The 17,752-nt window shown below is 43.7% G+C and overlaps 1 protein-coding gene across 1 annotated transcript in view; it reads left to right on the top strand.

The window, feature by feature from the left end:
* The window catches only part of TGFBR2 (transforming growth factor beta receptor 2), a 61,775-nt gene extending 44,287 nt beyond the window's left edge, over positions 1-17,488 (top strand). The window contains exons 4-7 of the mRNA XM_074150627.1: positions 773-1,572; positions 5,857-5,998; positions 13,685-13,812; positions 17,309-17,488. Of these exons, the coding sequence (XP_074006728.1) occupies positions 773-1,572; positions 5,857-5,998; positions 13,685-13,812; positions 17,309-17,488 (1,250 nt within the window). The remainder of the gene's footprint in view (positions 1-772; positions 1,573-5,856; positions 5,999-13,684; positions 13,813-17,308) is intronic.
* The last annotated feature ends 264 nt before the right edge of the window (positions 17,489-17,752 follow it).

Here is a 17,752-nt window from a genome sequence, read left to right as displayed (position 1 = left end):
CAGAGGATGTTTTCAGTCACATAAATCCATGCAAAAAGTACATGAGGGGTGACAATTCTCAGAAGTGTCATACATGCCTGATTGTGCCTGCAGGATTGAAACATCTATGTATATGCAGGTGTTTTAATTTGTTCTAGCAGCACTCTCACATTCATCAAAGTATGAGAATTAGGTTTGTTTTTCAGATGTATATGCAGGTATACATATTGTGCCTGAATATTAGCTTGGGGTAGTTGTGTGCGGACAGGCTTCCTGAACATGTCTTTACATGCACCCCACTGAAATATACCAGAACTGAAATGATAACTGGGCAAGTGGGAATTCACATGCTGCATTGTCTATTTATTTATCAATCCAGTTCTTAGAAAAATTAATGTGTTCTAGTAGTTACTGGTTAAAGGGGCAGATCTGTCAAGAATACATCAACAAAGCAAATGCGGGAGACTTTGGCTATTGCATTCAGGAAAATGAAGGTTTCATCCATAATTTATTAAGAGCCTCAGAGAAGAAGAAAACTATTAAATTATATTAGGTTCTTGCTCATTCGGTGTTGGCTTTTTATAAAATGAGCAGACAGGAAAGTCCTGGTAAGTGGAGGCCTACATACAAAACAACATTTTGAGGTAAGAAAGCTGTGGTATTTTTTATTATTTACTGTTAGTGGAGGACATCATGTATAGCACTCTGGATAAAAAATATAATTATTGACAGACTCTTGTATACATAAAGCTATGATATCATTTAATGTATGCCTTCCTTCTGTTCTTTACAGATAACCCTCATAAGCCAGAGGAGAAAGATGAAATTTCCAAAGTCACCATCATAAGTCTTGTCCCATTACTGGTGATTTCTGTTGCTGTGATCGTTATCTTTTATGCCTACCGCACTCATAAGAAGAGGCAGCTCAACAAGGCATGGGAGAAGAATGTTAAGCCCAGGAAACATAAGGACTGCAGTGATGTTTGTGCCATTATGTTAGATGATGACCGCTCAGACATCAGCTCTACCTGTGCCAACAACATCAACCACAACACAGAATTGCTGCCCATTGAGTTGGACGTTGTTGTTGGCAAAGGAAGGTTTGCTGAAGTGTATAAAGCCAAACTGAAGCAAAACACATCAGAGCAGTATGAAACTGTGGCAGTCAAGATTTTCCCCTATGAAGAATATGCCTCCTGGAAAACTGAGAAAGACATTTTTTCAGATGTAAACCTCAAGCACGAGAACATTCTCCAATTCTTGACAGCAGAGGAGCGTAAGACAGATCTTGGTAAACAGTATTGGTTGATCACTGCCTTCCACGCTAGAGGAAACTTGCAGGAATATCTCACACGGCATATTATCAGCTGGGAGGATCTCTGGAAACTGGGTGGGTCCTTGGCCCGAGGGATTGCCCATCTCCATAGTGATCACACACCCTGTGGTCGCCCCAAAACACCTATCGTGCACAGAGACCTAAAAAGTTCCAACATCCTGGTGAAAAATGATTTAACCTGCTGTCTTTGTGACTTTGGGTTATCCCTGAGGCTGGACCCTTCTCTGTCTGTGGATGACCTGGCTAACAGTGGGCAGGTAAGTTAAAAGTTTGAAGGTGGGAGTGGGGCTGGAGGGGGCGGGGGGGTGGGGGGGGTTGTACCAGTTGATTTGTCAGTTCCTGGAGTGAAAAGAGGAAAAAACCTTATGCTGCCATATATCATTAAATCATTGAAAATTAATGCAAAAGTGTTTACAAACAAAGAGGCTTTAAACTTAACGTTAAAGCAACAGTGAGAGCAGTGCAAGGAACGTGTTATGATTAGAGAGCTGCTTATGTATATGATGCAACCATCCTCTCTATACACTTATTCTAAGCGTGTATGAGCTTCTTAGCAATTGTTTGTGGTGCTGCTGCAATGCACACACACATGCACATATGATAAGAATGTGCTTTACGTTGTGAAGTTGTGACAAAGTTTTCAGGCCTGACAGCGCTACAGTTTTGTGTGAGTAGACCCGTTCCTGGTGTACCCCAGCATAGGTGAAGTCAGTCTTCAGTCCTCAAGAGATGTAAGCAGGTAGCTAGAGTGATATCGCTTTAAAAGACCAAAATAAGCCTTGTTTAAGATCACATTCTAGACATGTAAGTAAATACAAGAATGTCAAATAAAAAATTGCCTTGTGCTTTTTCAGCTAAGTAGCATGGATAACACTCATCTACTTCTCAGGTGTGCCAGGAGAATGTTTATGAATGCTTTGAAGATGTTTTTTTTCAAGTACATCTCTAAATATTGACTCCTCTAGTGAAAACTTCTGTAGTATAAAATCAGACCATTTGTTAATTAATTCCTAATTATTTAGTTATGCATATATTTATGCATGTATTTTTATGTTTATATTTTTATACATGGGTCCCATCAAAGCCTGCCCATTTACACTACCTTTTACTTCACGTGGAACTAATATTTTGGTTTAGAACATTTTCAGGGACAGCTCTTCAGTCAGTAGTGCTCTGTTGAATTCATGGGAGCTTTGCTGTTGTTTATCTAATGCAGATCTGGCTTTGAAAGTCTCCTCAGTGAGAGGCAACTGTCTTGAGCTCATTTTGAGAGGGTTTATTAACCATCGCCAGGAGTGAATGATAACCAAGGAAGCTGTATTTAAAATAATACAAACACCACTCACACTTAAATATAATTCCTCTCCAGCATGCCAGACCTTTTTGGAGTTCAGTGAAGTTGTACCATATTGTCAGATGTAAGACTCATCCCTTTTGGAATAAAGTAAAAACAGAGTATTTGGCAGTGTAAGGCAGGGACTCTGAAACTTAACCCCACAGACGCTTTGGTTGCTTAAAGGCAACCCATGTTTCAAGCTGATTTCTCTGGCATTGCTCACAGACACTTGGAAGTAGGAGGACAGCATTGACAGTGCCACTTTCACAGTCCACACCAACACTGATGACAAAGTACAGTGCTACCCAGAGCATGTTACTGCTTTGGAGTCAGTGTGCTTTGGCACTGGTGTTGAGGCCCACTGATTTATTTCATATAGCTCCAGTGAATCTGTTTGGGCGTCACCCAGCTAGTGTCATTCTTCTCTGTGACAAGCGTGACGATGGTGTGAAGTGACTCCACTTCAACCTCCACCTTAATTCTTCAGGGCACAGAAGCACCACCTACTTAAATACCCCAACATCCTAAGTTTAGAATCATAGAATACCAGGTTGAAAGGGACCTCAAGGATCATCTGGTCCAACCTTTCTTGGCAAAAGCACAGTCTAAACGAGATGGCCCAGCAGCCTGACCAGTTGAATCTTAAAAGTGTCCAATGATGGGGAATTCTCCACTTCCCTGGGGAGATTATACCAATGGCTGATTGTTCTCATTGTGAAAAACGTTCCTCTTGTGTGCAATTGGAATCTCCTCAGGATTAAATTGTACCCATTAGCCCTCATCTTTTCCATGTGTCTCCTTGTAAAAAGGGAATCTCCATCTTCTTTGTAGCCACCCTTTAAATACTGGAACATGGTGATAAGGTCTCCCCTAAGCCTTCTTTTCTCAAGGCTGAACAAACGCAGTTCTCTCAGACTTTGCTTATATGGCAGGCTTCCCAATCCTTTGATCATCTTTGTGGCCCTTCTCTGGACTCTCTCCAGCCTCTCCACATCTTTTTTGTATAGCAGGGACCAAAACTGAACACAGAATTCCAGGTGTGGCCTGACAAGCACTGAGTAGAGTGGGATAATGACTTCTTTATCTCTGCTGGTGATGCCCTTGTTGATGCAACTCAGCATCCTGTTAGCTTTTTTTTGCCGCAGCAGCACACCATTGACTCATACTGAGCTTGTTGTCAACCAGGTCCCTTTCCACAGAGCTGCTCCACGGGCGGGTAGCTCCCAGCTTGTGCTGCACTCCTGGAGTGTGTTTTCGCAAGGTGCAAGACCTTACCCTTGTTCTTGTGAACTTCATAAGGTTCTTGTTAGCCCACTCTTACAGCCTATCCAGGTATTCCTGCTGGGAATTCCAGGGTGGCTCCCCCTTCTCAAGTGTCCACTTCCCACTCAGTTTGGTATCATCAGCAACCTTCATCAGGGTACACTTGGTCCCATCATCAAGATCCCTTATGAAGATATTAAACAGCGTTGGTTCTGCAAGATACGGGAAAAGTATCTTTGGCCCAAAGACCTAATAATCTAAATGCAGATAAAAGGACACAAGCAGAGTGGAACACATGATAAATCCTAAGCAGGATGGAAATGGGATTGATTTGATACCATTCTTTTTAAATTTTCTCTGTATTTCCCACTGTACTTTTTAGTTATAGGGTTCGATCCTCCATTGTCCAGCAAAGCTGCAGATTAATTTTTACTGCTGCAAATAGGGTGTGAAATGCCAGAGCAGAACAGCACTTCTTGACAATGTTAAGAGTCTGTATTTAGGCATCATTAACTCTAGTTAAAATCAGCAGGATTTGGGAATGTGGGACTGTGGGCCATAGTGTACAGGTAACTCTTCCGAAGTTTTGGATGGGCTCTGCTTGGGGAAGAAGTCGTGTGTTGGGGAACGGATGGGAGGTAGGAACAGCCTCTGCTGCAGGGTTCCCATATGTTCATGTTCTGTAGGGGAGGGAGATGCTAGTCAACTCAGTGGTGTTGGGACATGATTGTCCCAAGTACCCACTCAGTATATGGCTGTTGCTTACGTGCTTGGCCTTAAATTCATCACAGAGTCCACATAATAGGGAATTTAACTTTGGGACTGATGGCACAGGTTTTTTTCTGTCCTCTCTTTATAAAGACGTTGATCCTACAACCATTTGGATATTTTTGATGTAGAAGTTCTCTGCTGTTGCAGGGTCCTATGACAAAGCTATGTCCTTGATCTTTCCTGCTGTCTTCTTACGGTGTATTGCACTTTTTGTGGAACTTCTTCCCACTTGCCCTGAGTCTGAGGTGATAAGACGTGTTTAGAGAAGTTTGTAAAATGGATGTTGTAGGGCTCTCTCAGGGACTGTACATTTACCATGTGGCTGCCTGTAATTGCAGACCCAGTAACTGAAATGATCTTTTGCATTGCTGCTTGCTGCTGGGCTCTGGAGTGACTGCTGTAGTGCAGTCTACAAATAGCTCATTTGAATCACAGGTCCTACTGCATCACCCACTTGTGCTTGTTCATCTCTGTGATCAACCAGTCTCCAATTTGAAAATGTCTTTGCCTGATCAAAGACTTACTGCGTTTGCAGTTTTTCAAGGGGGGTAAATTTTTTATACCTACCCTGTGAAGAGTTTGTCGGTTGAGAGCAACTGTTGACTGATCAAAAAATTCTTCCTTAAATCCTTTCTTGTGATAAAACCAGCCATTTAAACTTTGCCTTCTGTAATGCAAGGCCATAATCTAGATCTCAGCAAAGCTGCTAAAATCATTGCTGAAAATTGCTTAGTGTGAGTAAGTTTGTGAGAACGGCTTTTCAAACAAAGGGGACGATTTTTGGTTTCAATTCAAATGTGTGCTTCTGCATTCAGTATTTGCGTATTTGCTTTCTTCTGCCAGGCCTGCACAGGGCAGAGTTTATCTGTGAACAGCCAAAGAGTGAGAAAGCTTGTTAATGTCAAAATTATTTGCATAAGGAACTAAAAAGGGCTTCTGTTTTTGTTTTTGGTTTTTTTTTTACCAAGGGAGGTGCAAGTAAGTTGGTAGTCGGGACAATGCCAGACTCCCCTGGCAGCAGAAAATACAACCTGTGCCAAGTATGGCCTGAATTTTTGGATACATGTCAAATGGCATCGTTTCTGTGAAAGCTAAAGTTAAATCACAGCACAATCCAAAACATGAATTACAGTTGCAGCTCCTGAGCTCTCCCCGATCTCCTCTCCTGTAGGTTGGCACAGCAAGGTACATGGCCCCTGAGGTTCTGGAATCCAGGATGAACCTGGAGAATGTGGAGTCCTTCAAACAAACAGATGTGTACTCCATGGCTTTGGTCCTTTGGGAAATGACATCTCGCTGTAATGGCGTCGGAGGTAAGCACCATCAGTTTTCTTCTCTCTAAAAATATGTTTGCTACTAGTTAGGCCACTTTTAAAGATAATGTCTGTTTTTTCCTATAACATCTTGAGTAGCTATGGATTTACTCAGTCAGGTTGACCTCACCCAGAGTGATTGGAAACATAAGACAATTTGAAATATTAAGACCAAGAAGTGAAAACTGCCTCCCATTTACTTTCATGGAATGTTAATTCTGAAATATAATGAGGGCCAGTTAAGTGTCACATTTACTAATTGATCATTTCAGTAAGAGCCATCATAGCGATACCTACCTACTTTCCCAAAATCCCCAGCTGCTGCTCATCAGTTTTTGTGATGTTGCAAGAGATCATCCGTATGAGAAATCAGGGGATGTTTGTTGTATGAAGTGCAGTAACAAAATAAAAATGATTGGAACTGACTATCAGAACAGCTCCGGGAAGAACTGCTGTGCTTGTTCATATTCAGAGCTTGTTCACTGAAACAAAATCTCCATTTCTGCTTTGCCTAAAGCTGCCCCAGAACTCCCAGTGTGCAGCACTGGTATGTGCTAGAAATCAGAAAAGTTGCTGTTGAGATATCTGCATTACATATTGCCATGTTTGAAGATTTTCGCCTTACTTCAGGGATCAAAATGAGACTAAGTTACATATAAAATTCTTCAGTCTGCTGGTATTGTCTAACATTCACTCTAACAAAAACTGCTGCACAGTCCAGGGCTCTCACAGGCAGTCTAAGGAGTGGGAGTGTAAAAGGTAACACTAATGTGGATATTATAGTACATATGCGACTATGATTTGTTTTGTTACCCGTCTTCCAAAACCACAGAGGCTCCCTTTTCATCAGACTTGGCACGGTTGCATCTTGAAGGGCTGCCACAGAGACAGGGCAAACTTGCAGGCTAGAGCACTACAGTATGGGGAACATGGTGTACAGGAGGGAAACCAATGTCCCGTGGGAAGACGTGCATAGCTGCTCCTTGTTTCTCTACTAACATCTGTGGGATACCACAAGGGTGTCCATGGAGGTCTCTGAGGCCACTTTGCACAGTGGCTCTGTGGCTGCATCATGGTGTCCGTGTGCAGGCAGGAGGAATGCCTGCACCTCAGTCTCCTCCTATGTCTGACCAGCATTTAGTCTTGCTGGGTGGGCAGGACTGTGGGCAACAGATTTGCCCCTGTTTGCACCCTGCCGGGAAAGCTACAAAGCTAGTTATGTGTGCAAACAGTTAGTGCTAGCATAAAAGCATGAAAAAAATTCTTTTCCAGTCAAACATTTCAGGGAAAAAACATTTGGTACTTCAGGAACTGAACCTCAGGCTGGCTATTCCAAGGCAAACCTATCCACATTTAACTGTTGTGGTCATGCCTGTTTCTAAATGCATTGGCACAACCTCAGCCTTTCATTAGCATTTTGTAAATGTGGCTGAGGAGATTTAAAACCCAAGAAAAAGGATCTTTGCCCTGTCTCTTGAGCTCTTCCTGTTTCTTGCATTTAGGAACTCACCTTATTAATATAAATATGAGCTGTTCACTGTGGAGCCTTTTATCTTTGCTGGTGCCCAAGTCCCTTCCTGTTCATATTTGCTGAGTACAGTGAAATGGAGATTGTGGCAAGAGTGAACCTTATTGCTGCTGTTCTCAGAAGGCAACTGCCTAAAAGAGGATATAAAGGGAGTTTCATAAGGAAGGAAAATCACCAGTGTTTTTAGCTAGAAGAGACTGACCCATTATAACCTTGAGAAGAAGAGCTGAAGTCATTTCAGGAAAAGGAGAGATTTCTCTGGCCCAGCAACCCCTTTGCTTTCAAGGTGGAGCTTAACCCCCACCCACATCCTGAGTTTCCCTATTCATTTTATACCTCAGTCATCTTCATCGCCAGAAACACATTTCTTGAATTTCATTTCCCTATTTCAGTCATCTTTCCAGGGGCTGAAGTTCCCAGCAAAACCACAGGAGTACTTGGGCAGATCCAGGGGGGGTGGAACTTGGGCTTAGTGTCTTCATCCAGAGCAGTTAAATACAACTCCCAGGATGTAGCTCCCTTAACTTCTCACTGGTACTGAGCTGCAGCAGCATTGCATGGTTTCTCTCATTTCCTTCTTACATCTTCCCCTGGTTTGTGCAGTCTGGCTAACTTTGCAACCAGCTGGTGAAATACTCTTACAGTGATTCATGACTACAGCTCCCCCTCTGCTTTCTCTCTCCATCTGTCACTCATGAGACTCCCTCCTCTCCTCGCAGCCTTCCCAAGGAGGTGCCTCCCCTCACGCACACCCCTCTTTTCTTCCTGAACTGTTGGACACTAAGAGAAATGACCTCCCGTATAAGCTGGAGTAGGCTGATCTGATTGCAGCCAGCCTTTCCAAAGGAGCCTAAAAGATGGAGGCCTTTGCAGGGCAGGCTGGACCGTGGTGTCGGCTCCCTGTGGCTGGAGATACCTGTGGCACTTTAGAGGGCAGGAGTGGCAGTCTAAGCTGAGGCAGTGGCATTAGCAACTTTAATTAGGGAGGGAAGAGTGGAGGGAGGGATAATTGCAATTCAGCCAGGTAAAGGTACAGTGACTTATTTCTTTTATAAAGGGAGCTCTCAGGATTCATTTGTCAGCGTGCAGGTGTTCAGTGAGTGTGGGAGGCGATGGAGGCAGGTCCTTTCACTACAGCAGCTTTGTCAAACACAGTCTCCATGTTATGCCGGGCCTTTTCAGTCAGCAGACATTTAAACAAAAATACCCAGCAGCATAATCCATGCTGTGAAGCTGCTGTAGTAAATAAGCAGGTGGGGATCGGCTTTCGAGAAAGGCCGTGCTGTTCATTGTTACTTTGTTGTGCTAAATATGGAGAAGCAGAAATGGGGCACGAGGGAGAGGGAGACGGAGGCAAAGATCGAGTTTGACTGATTCTTCACCAGAGTATAATTTAAGAGGCATATTTAGAAACTCAGCAATACTACTTTGGGGAGAACTTCAACTGCTCCACGCTGCCGTTAACTTGGTATTTCATTCAGCGCAACAGCTGTGCACCAGATGCTGCACGTTGCAAGAAATACAATTTTCATCTCAACCACTTGCTTTCAGAGTGACACAGCTTTGGTGACTGAGGCAAGTGTAATTTCTCTGACAGCCTCCTAGAAAGAAAAGAAAACCATCTGTTTTGTATCGGAGCTGCTACAGGTGGGGGACTGTTGGGGGTGGCAGGGGAGAAGGAGAGGAAAGGGAACTTGTGGATACACGGGGTTGGGGAAGAGGGAGAAGAGAAACCCCTCAGAAAATGGCGACGTTGCTCTTGCAGTGTTGTACTGCCTGGAGTGGGGGCTGGCTTCAGTACAGCAGCAGGGCTTTGTTTGAAATGGCAGCCTTGCTTTACCAGAGCTGTTTAATGTGAATAAAATCACTGATTAATCTTATGCTTACTTGGAAAGAGTCAGCCGAGAGCCACAGTTTGGTAAGTAAGCATTTGTGCATCCCACACCTGGTGAAATGCTCAACTGTCATCCCAGTGACATGGAGAGGTGACAGTTTCTGGTGACAGGGAGCATTTCGACAGCCTGCAGTGGGCCTGTGACTACACATTGGGCCCTGAGCTGGCTGCAGCTGGGGCCTGATTGAAACCTCTTCTTCTGTGGAACACAGCCCAATTAGGGCATGTCTGCACTGCAGTGGCTTGTGGTGGCATATAACCCCAAGCTGGTACATCCACACAGTGCAGTGTCACCCCATGACAGTAACTCACATCCTAGAAATTCTGTAAGTGTCACCACAGTACTACATTCGAGGTAGCAAGTGCTGTCCTTCAACAAGGCCAGGTAGCAGTAGGTAGGATCACTGCCCTACACTCCATGTTGGGCACTGATGTGCTCTGTGTTCCTCTACTTTCCCACCTCGGGATACAGCACACAGTGACTAAGCAGCCTGTAACTATACACTGATGGCAGAGCTCGTGTGCTCCCAAACCTTTGGAAGGGTGGCTGTGTCTTTGATCATCAGATGTGAGGTAACTTAAAACATGTCTGTGCAAGGGAAACTGCACAGTGAGTTCACCCATCCCAACGCACCCTCACCCTTCCCAGCTAGCACCCATATTCTGGAGGAGTGGAATGGGGAAAACTAGGGAAAATGTGAAGTAAGCATTTGACAGCTCCTGAAACTTGGCCCTGAAATGGCTTTTGAGCCTCTGCTTTATACATTATTATCCCTTTGTGCAACAGCTAAGTAGATCCACCACCCAAATTCCTCTAGAATGAAGGAAGACACAATCTGCACACACGTGCAGGTGGGTGGGTGTGTGCATGAGCTGTCACAGTAGCTCCACCATCAATTGATTTATCCCTTCTGTGGCTCTCCCCTTGTAAATTCTAAAAAGGGGAGTCTTTCAAAAGGACCTAAAAGTTCCCACTGCTGTGGACTGTGCTTCACAGTTGATTTTTGCTGGCCTTCTTTCACCTCACTCCTGCTTTGATTCTACAAACGAGCCTTAATCTTCCAGCATGGGAAGTTGTCTCACAGAAATCAGTAAGACAGATTGCATGAGGGAGTGTCAGCAGGGTTTGCGGGTATGCTGTTCTGACCTAAAGGAAGAGAATCTCACTGCAAAAAGCTTAGAGTAGAAAAAGATCACAGTGAGGTTTTGGTTTTTTTTCATGAGGAACCCATGGCCAAATTTTCCAAAGCATTTATCAGGCACAACAAATAGATTTTCAGTCATGTCTCTGTTTGGGGCTAAACATCCAGTCCCAGCCTTTCTGAGAGTTATGGCCAGACCAGTGTCAAAGGAAACCAGAGGTACAACGATTATTAGTGCAAGGTAGCTCACAACCATAAAGATTAAATGCCGGAGGTTAAAGTTGAAGAAACTCTGCCATTACTGAACGCTAAAGGTGCTGTAGTTCATGGTACCTGAGGTATTTATGGTACTTCAGCCAGTTGTCATTTTTAGTGCCTGACTGGTCTAAAAACAGCCAAAAGAAGTGTATAAGGCATGAAAAATAGATTCAGCATCTGTGTACAGCCATGCACAAGCAGCTAGGCACAAACATCTTAACCTACCTCAAATTGACATCTGTTACATCTACTATAGCACGTCAACATGATCCATGAATAACCCCAGCTATTACTGCAAAATGTGTCTGACACCTGAGATTCCACAGCATAAGGATGATTTACTGTGAGAGGATTCAGTGGGCTTTTCTTTCTAAGGGCGAGAAAAGCATGATAATAAATAGCAAGAAGACGCTGCATGCTTTTCAGGCTGAGGGAAGGCACGACTGTATTACTGTAAAGTCATTACAGTGAATTGGCATCTGGCCTCAATTTTTCTTTCTTTACCATTAAAAAAAAAACCAAAAAAAATCCAAAACCAAACAACAACAAAACCCAAACCTGAAAAACCTATTTAATCTTTATATTAGGAAGGGGAATGCTCATAGCATAGAAAGAATTTCGCATACAGGAAAAATGTGTTACAAACCTATCAATTCCTCAGGAAGGCTTTCCCTTCCCACACTTGAACCATCTCATGAAGGCCTAATGGCCTTCAGATCAAGCTCATCAAGAGGGAACAGGTCAGCACCACAGCACCAGCTTCCCTCTGTTGGACATTCAGACTCCTCTAACTCCTCATACTGCAGAAAGATCTCAGTGCCTCAGCTGGTGCCCGTGACCACTACCACAATAAAATTATGACTGACGAAGATGGGGTAGGAAATGGCAGTCTAGGTTATGCTATTTAAATTTTCCCAGCAATCTTTAAAATTGTGGCTAGTTTGAAAGTAGAGGTATCTGCTTTGTAATCATTGCGCATGCGCTGCATAGTAATCTAGGTCTAACCAGCAAGGTGGCAACTTCCCAGTTAACTTCTGTGGCCAGTCTTGTAAATTTACTTCAGCTGAGTAATCTCTAACTCAGATTAATGCCGGTGAAACTGGTGTGCCTTCTTGTAGAGGAAAGCAAGCAAAGTAGACTTTGGCCCTTGAGTCTTAAAGTAAGTGATATACATATGAGAAGATAAGAGTTGCGTTTCAGGACTATAGCCACTCTCCAGAGCGTTGTGTGGATAGTGGCCAGCGCCAGATGGTTCAGGAGAAGGAAGGAGAGCTCTGTGGGAGGCATCTGTGGGGTGATCTGCTGCACACACAGTTGTTTGCAGCTGGATCTCTAAACACTGAACATTTGAAGCACAAGGTTTAATATCCCTTCCAGAATGTTTATCATAATTTGGCTGTTCTTTTTAAGTATTAGAACTTCTTTTTCTGTAGCCTGATAAATTCTTCCTCTCATGGCCATCACGTAAAAGCGAGATCTACAGCCTAACTCTAAGGCTTTGGAGAAAAGTCCACCTTTTATTTATGTTCAATACTATCTTGTTTTTATCATGAGACATGACAGAAGGATCTGGTCTGTATTATCTTGATCATTAGTTTTTTTCAGTATTTCATCATATGACCTCTTACCTTTCTCTCCAAAGTAAACAAAGCCAAGCTTTAGAGGTTCTTCCCACTTTTTCTGGGCCTTTAATCATTATTATCACCCTTCTTGGAGCTCCTTTTTTACTGTAAAATGCCCCTTGAGAGGAGTGAGCAGCACTGGACACTGCATTTCATCTTTGGTTGTAACATTACGCAACAGTACTGTGTCTCCCGTCTCGTTCATCTCTCTTCACACATCTTCTGGGCACTCACATGCATTCTTCAGACTGCCTTGTAGATTACACTTCAGTTTTTCTTCTCCTCAATTAATTCCTAGAAAGAAATAAGAGGCAGCAGAACAGGCCAACTTCATAAATCTTTATCTAATACTAGCAAGTCATTAGGCCTGTGAGTAAAGTCTCCATCTGTTCCCAAAGAAACCACAGCATTTTCTACACTGTGTCAGCATCTACTATAATATTTCCGCTCTCAGAGATTTCTTGAGTTTTCTCCAAAGGTCGCATATGTCTGCCTCTTCCTTTCTCTCTCCAAAGAAAAGCAAAGAAAATATGCAACATGCAAACAAAAACTAGAATGGCAGCAGCCCCTTCAGGAAGCTGTGCCCCTTGCATCATGGGCCAAAACTGACCCATTTTGGGAAAGAGGCCTAAAATAAGAGCAGACTACTACTTTCTACAAAGGGATGAGGCTCAGTTATAAACAAGGGCAGCATGGCAGCTTCCAGCATTGCTCCTTACTGTATCTTTGTCCTTTTCAAGCAACTGTTTCCTCCTAGCAACCTGGCACATTAACATCTATCATGACCTGGATAGATTTCAGTTTATATTACACCTGGTAAGTGTGTGTGGACTACAGGGCACATGAGGGTGACCAGTTCTTGCAAGCCTGGCTCAAGCAAAACTCACCCTGAAGCTCCTGTGTGTTTTGCCTCAGCACAGATTGAGAGGCTTACAAACCATCATAGGTTACTCTGCTGCTCTGACTGTTGCTAATATGATTATGTACTGAAGGGTTTAAATGGAAATTGCTTAGTTGGCTGGGAAAGAAAAGGAGAGGGAGGAGGCATGTGGGAGAAACACATTTGAAACATTTTTGAAAATGCCAACTGGCTTTGCTTTGTTTGGAGCTGGTCAAGCAGAACAGTGGCACTGAGCAGCTAATCAGTAGCTCCTACTCCTCCAGAGAACAGCCAGCTCCCTTCTCACTTGGCACCAGCGCAGCCCAGCTGAATACCCTTGTGTTTGCTTATTCTCTTGGCAGAAGTGAAAGAGTACGAGCCCCCGTTTGGCTCTAAAGTGCGAGAACACCCCTGCGTGGAAAGCATGAAGGACAATGTCCTCAGAGACAGAGGGCGACCTGAGATCCCCAGCTCCTGGCTTAACCATCAGGTAAGAGCACCACATGTGAGCAGCTGGGAGCTGCACTATGCATTTAGCTGCTGCCTGAAGCCTGAGCCTTGACTCAGTGTCTTGCCCAACGGGCTGGACCTCTCTTTTGCACGGATTAGAGCTCTGTCCCATGGTAACACCGGTGCTGCCATGGTTCAGACACCAGAGTGCTCTGCACCATGCCTGCCTCAAAGCCCTGAGATTTCTGCTGCCCACCAGTGTAATCTAAAAGTGATCAAAACAAAAAGATTGGAAATCTGAGATCTGACAGTCATCCAGCCAGCCACAGAATCATTAGGGCCTTAAAGCACACTGTGTGCAGGCTCTGAAAGGTCAAAGAGAACAACTTTGCACATGGGCCCCTTCAGCAGAGAAAACAAATCTCAGTACTTTATCATAGAGACCCGTCATAGTTGAATCCCAGCTGTTGACAGGTTTAAGAAAATAGGAAATGAGTCTTCAGCAAGCCAGTCTGTTTTTATTCAGGTTGCGCATTAGCAGTCCGTTTCCCTTGCATGTCGTGAGGCACTCTGTAAGCTTTCCCCATTCACGGACACCATGGTTGTGCTTCCTAGGCCATAGCAGATTTCTCAGTACATGAAACTGAATGGAAACAAGCCAAAGGCTTGCATTTCTTCACCTTTGCTCTGAGCAGTTTTATCAGTAGAGATAAAGTGAGAATCATATCAGAGAAGAAGTGAGGCTTGGTCATTCCACTTGTCAATGAAATATATTGAGTAGTCTTTACAGACAAAAGGAAAGCATCATGTACATTTATAAAAGCTCAGGCAACCAAGATCAGCTGGTATTTCCACGAGGAGTAATGTAACACTCCCTTTTTCATTCCAGTTGAGATGTTAAAATCATAGTCTGACACTTACTTAAGACAGGCCAAGTGAGTGGCCAAAATCCATCATCTTCCCAACCAAGAAGAATGCATCTGCAGCCTGATGACTATGGCAGAGTGCAGCCCCTTCCTGGACCACAGGGACTTTCTCCTTATGTAATCATCTGTCATGAGTGGCGTTATTGAGGAGGGGCCTTTAACTGGGGAGGAAAGCTGTATTTTGAGGGACACCTGGATATCTGATACTACCTGTACTAAAAAGCCCTTGACATTTTTTAGGAGCCACAGATAGAACCATCTTCTAAATGAGAAGTTGAACTGGGAAGGAGAGATTATACTAACGGTCATCTTTATTGAAAAGAACTCATTGCAGAAATTTCATAAAAATTGTGGATGCGCTAGTAAAAGGGCTTATGAGTTGACTGCAGTTGTTTGTTTTCCACAAAGGCAAAATGAAGTCCAAACTGGTAATACATATGTGGTACTTTACAAGAGCCCAATTAGCAAAGCAGAAAAGAATCCTGAGCCAGATCATTTGGGAGAAAAAAAATTAAATAGTAGAAAATGCTTAAAATTAGGAAAAGTGTGAGACCATTTCTCAGGATATTCAAAAGACATGGTCTCACATGTGAAAAAAAATTGAAGAAGGGTAGATAACTGCTTAAGGAAACAGAGGAACAACAGGAAGATCTGTGGTCAGCAAATGAGGATAATCAGAGTTTTCTCAAGAGCAGAAGGAAATCTAACTTAGTACCAGTCTGTTGCTGGATATGAAAGAAAGATACTGCATATGCTAATGCAAAGGCAGAAGCGGTCAGCAAATATTTCTGTTCTGCATTTGGGAAGAGTCAGATGATGTACATGTAATAGAAGGTGATGAAGGCCCCTAAAAGCAAAAGTCATTGGCACTTAAAGCAGGCCTGGGGCAGTGTTAAGTGGCCCAGAGACTTGTCTACGTTCGGCACAGGACTACCCCTGCTGGCACTGAATTTCACAGAAATGGGCAATACCACTGGTTAGGCCTTGGAGCTCATGTCATGCAGAGGCAGTTGTAGCAGCAGGCACAGGTGTGCCGGCATGCCCGGGTGCCTGGGTGGAGAAGCACTGGGCTCAGGATCCTCATGGTACTCGGGCATGGGGCAGACCGGCGGCTGCTCTCCCGGCAGAAAGCCTGAGTGTGTGGAGGGCTGCAGCTCAAGGTAGTGGAGCAGAGCTGTAAGATACACTGTGAATTTTGTCACCTCTGGGTTTACATAGCAAGTAAAAACAATCACAGATTTGGACCTAGCTTTCCTGCACTCCACTTCAGAAATTTCTTCCCCGGGTAAAACCCAGACCTCAGTCTGCCCCCAGTACGAGGCAGCCCACCAACTGGGAGGACCATGCGTCTGCGCTTGTGTGTCACCAGGATGGGCACACCTGGCTCCAACAGGGTTCAGCTAAGAGTCTGAGGCAGGAAGTGGATGCCTGGAAACACACTCGCAGGACGTTTAATGAAGGTGGATTTAATTCCCTTCGTCTGAATCCCTTCCCTGCGCTATCTAAAATGGAGTGACAGATCAGCTTCCGTGGGGCTGGGACAGTTTGCAGCAGCTGAGGATCTGCTTTGAACTCCATAGAAGTTGCTCTTACTGTAATAGCTCTTCCATATTCATTTCCTTCCTCTACAGTCATGTTTTTGTAATGAACTCATTATTCATCATGATAAAATTCTGGAATGGATTTACATATTACAATTTTTCCCCCCGTTAATGAGATTTGTTGCACTATTGATTTCAAGTTAATGTTTAATATTTAATTTAATTTACTGCTTGTAATTTCAATGCCAGCAGAAAACTAATGTTATTTGTATACAGACAATAACGTTATGCTATTAACATTGACATCAGTCAACATCACCAATTAGGTAAATTATGCAATTAATGCAGTGTTGTGAAATGTTATTTTTTTTAAATAAGAAGTTTAAGATAAATCCTACTTAATGGGCTTTTAGTGTCATAAAGCAAAGCACACAATTTCCTGGCAAATACCTCATGTTTATAAAATGCATTACAGAGATGCAACTGTTTTTTGCTCCTGTAAACATGTGCATCAGCATTGAAATGAAGGTTAAATAGTTACATCTGTGAGTGACATGTGTTTAAGTGTTTGTGGGGCTGTGGCCCATATTTGCACTTAGATTTAGTTAGTCTGCAAGGAATTCATAAAGGGCTGATGTAGAGCCTGACATTGCTGGCAATCAGAATTTTGTTTGAAAAACCCAAACAGAATTCAGGCACGCAAAGGAGTGGCTTAAGCAGGAAGCCATGTCATCCAAGAATTCTGATTATATTTATTAAAAAGAAACCCTACTTCATTCTGTAGAGCTAATCCAAAGCATCATTTTTTTTTTGTTAAAAAGTATCAGAATATATGTCCAGAAATTACAGTACTGACTAAAGTGCTGAAAATATTGTAGTAGGGTTTCTTTTTAAAAAAAAAAAAAAGATAAAATCATGCCCCCATGACAGTAGCAGCAGAGCCCATAGAGCATCTCCAGGACACATGTGAATAACCCCCCGAACTTCAGAGGGCGTTAAAGCAATTCTCACACAGGGGCTTTGGCGGTGACTGGCCGCATCACGGCTGCTCTCTCTGTGCTCTCTGCAGGGCATCCAGATGGTGTGTGAAACTCTTATTGAGTGCTGGGACCACGACCCTGAGGCCCGGCTCACGGCACAGTGCGTGGCAGAGCGCTTCAGCGAGTTCAAGCATCACGACAAGCTCTCGGGAAGAAGCTGTTCAGAGGAGAAGATCCCTGAAGATGGCTCCGTGACCACCGCCAAGTAGCGTGCACCCAAGAGCTCTGAAACGGAGGGAAGTCGCTCCTAGACGCGTTCACCTTGGCAAAGGAAGAAGTCTCGATCAGTGCCTTGACTTGCTTCCTGGAGGACTGAGGCTGTCACTACTCCCTTTAGGCTCCGGCTCCGGACAGGGAGATGTATTTGTGGGAATTAAAAGCTGGGGAGTAGGTGTCATAGCCTAGCATTGGCTGCCGGCATCATGTCATAGGAGGAGCTATGTATGTTAGCACTTCCTCAGGAAATAAGATTT

Source organism: Numenius arquata, chromosome 7, assembly GCF_964106895.1.
Source record: "Numenius arquata chromosome 7, bNumArq3.hap1.1, whole genome shotgun sequence".
NCBI lineage: Eukaryota > Metazoa > Chordata > Aves > Charadriiformes > Scolopacidae > Numenius > Numenius arquata.
Note: the sequence above shows the minus strand (reverse complement) of the source record. Positions and strands in the feature narration are given on the sequence as shown.